Here is a 2,054-nt window from a genome sequence, read left to right as displayed (position 1 = left end):
TTGCTATTAATAACTTTGCTTTTTGAATTTTTAACCTAGGACTTTAAACTCATAACAAAGTATCTTTTCTACAAATCATGTTAAAAAACTTCCTCAAATCTTCCGAGTCATTTCATGACTGGATGTTAAACACACACACGGACAACTGACTACAAACAATCACCCAAACATTTATTCTGCATGAGAACTAAATTATGACAAACTTAAATGAACATCAAGAAAATTATGGTGCATAAAAATAAGATATCCAAACATGATCAGTCCCCTAAATCTGTGCCAGGAGTATTCGGTGAAAACTGAGGACAAGTCCTGGCAGCACTTTCATAAGCTGGGATCCAGAGTGTGTATTTTGTTTTTGCTCAACAGTTCCATCCTCATCCCTCCGTGTCTGGGTCTCATATCCATCCATCCATCCATCCATCGCCTCTTCTTCTGCCGCTCCCTCACAGAACAGGTCTGGGCTGCTGGGTGAGCAGGAGGCCGAAGCGTTTCTTCACCGTCACTCGGTGTCGGGAGAACTTGTCGTCGGGGGAGAAGCGAGCCGGGTGGGCCGAGCTGGTGGGCTGCCCTGCCGGGTCGGTCTTCTGTTAGTCACAAAGACGGAAAGAAAATGCACAACAGCTCAGTTGATTTCAGTACTGTGAGAGAAAAATAAACTAAATGCTGAGTTTCATACCCATGTGACAATTTCCAAATGTGTTTTGGCAAGACAACTATTAAAAAGGTCAAAACTATGACATGCTTCAGTTTTGGTGATTATACTGTATTTAAGGCATAATGTCTTATTTGTATCCATGTTGAGTGCTTTTTGTTGTGTATCTAGCTTGTGTGTCTGCAGGGATTCCTTTACAGCATCAACACAAACATATCATTTGGTTAAATGTCATCACTTGATTTCATGTTTGCTAAATGCAGTTATTAGATGACGGGACAAACAATAGCCCCACATATAAATATTGCAACTTTAGCATTTTATTGCACAAATCTGTTTTAAGGTTCTGTGATGTTAGCAAAGCGGGTGTTTTAGCAAGAAAGCCTCCAAGAAACTTTGATGTGCTACTAGTCAAATAATAGCTTTAAACAGTTGATAACCTTTGTATTAACTTCTGTATTTGACTTTGACAGGCCTCGTTTTCCCCTGAAGTTTAATATGAAAGTCACAAGACATAAACAACGTAGCATTTCAGGCATTAGCTGCTAGCTAACTTCGACATAGTATGCTTTTCAGTGTTGAATTAAAGCTTCAACACTGAGTTTAACTTCTTCAAATAAGCCAAAGCACATTTAATACTTAATTAAAACATATTTTAATTTTATAAATTATTTATAAAGAATAATGTGAGTTATGGTGACCGTAAACACAACGTTATGGTTACCTTCAGGGTGTAGATTCTGTCCCCGTTCTCATTGATGTAAAACTGCAGAAACATCTTGACGCAAAGTTGGTTTAAAGCTTTAAAAAGCCACAATAAAATATCGGAGAGGTTGTTTTTATATCGATAACACCTAAAAGGTTGGTGCTAACACGCCGTTTCCCCTCTGAACTCCACGTGTGGCGAACTTTCTTGTCGCTCGGAAAGCGAGGCGGATATCCGGTTTGGAGTTCAGCGCGCAAAGCACCACGGGAAATGGCGTTTCTTAAGATAGTCGCCAATTTCAGTTTCCACATAGAAAAGACAATCTAAAATGCTCCGAAAGTTTTTTGGAGTCTTTTTAAAATACAAAAACAATAAAACATATCACAAAAAATAAAATAAAACTAATAATATTTTTATTTTTATTTCACCTGCTTAAGAAAACGTATCAAATAAAATATTTGTAATTTACATATTTTTATTATGACAAAAATATCAACTTGCTTATCGACAACTTCCATCATTTATATAAACTGAGCCTTTAGTGCTACTTTGTAAGAAACACATTGTTTACATATTTCTGGCCTTACAAGGAATTGGCTGTTTTTAAAAGCTATTTTGAAGCTATATTTGACTCATATAGCTAGTAATACTGTAAACAATTATGTATATATAGATATATAGATAAGTAAAACAGTA

The 2,054-nt window shown here is 36.5% G+C and overlaps 1 protein-coding gene across 1 annotated transcript; it reads right to left on the bottom strand.

The window, feature by feature from the left end:
• Positions 1 to 150: 150 nt before the first annotated feature.
• On the bottom strand, positions 151 to 1,614 carry nop10 (NOP10 ribonucleoprotein homolog (yeast)). The gene is made up of 2 exons (XM_037112062.1): positions 1,377 to 1,614; positions 151 to 584 (listed from the first exon to the last, which is right to left on the bottom strand). The coding sequence occupies exons 1-2, from the start codon at positions 1,428 to 1,430 to the stop codon at positions 444 to 446; spliced, it is 195 nt and encodes a 64-aa protein (XP_036967957.1). The 5' UTR covers positions 1,431 to 1,614; the 3' UTR covers positions 151 to 443.
• Positions 1,615 to 2,054: the final 440 nt, after the last annotated feature.

This window comes from Acanthopagrus latus, chromosome 10 (assembly GCF_904848185.1).
Source record: "Acanthopagrus latus isolate v.2019 chromosome 10, fAcaLat1.1, whole genome shotgun sequence".
Taxonomy (NCBI): domain Eukaryota; kingdom Metazoa; phylum Chordata; class Actinopteri; order Spariformes; family Sparidae; genus Acanthopagrus; species Acanthopagrus latus.
The sequence above is the reverse complement of the archived record's forward strand: the minus strand, read 5'-3'. Positions and strand labels throughout refer to the sequence as shown.

Excerpts from the sequence above, each read along its gene's own strand:
- nop10 (XM_037112062.1), bottom strand. The coding sequence starts at position 1,430 with ATGTTTCTGCAGTTTTACATCAATGAGAACGGGGACAGAATCTACACC. Across the intron at positions 585-1,376 it reads ACAGAATCTACACCCTGAAG|AAGACCGACCCGGCAGGGCA; the intron begins GTAACCATAACG and ends TGTGACTAACAG.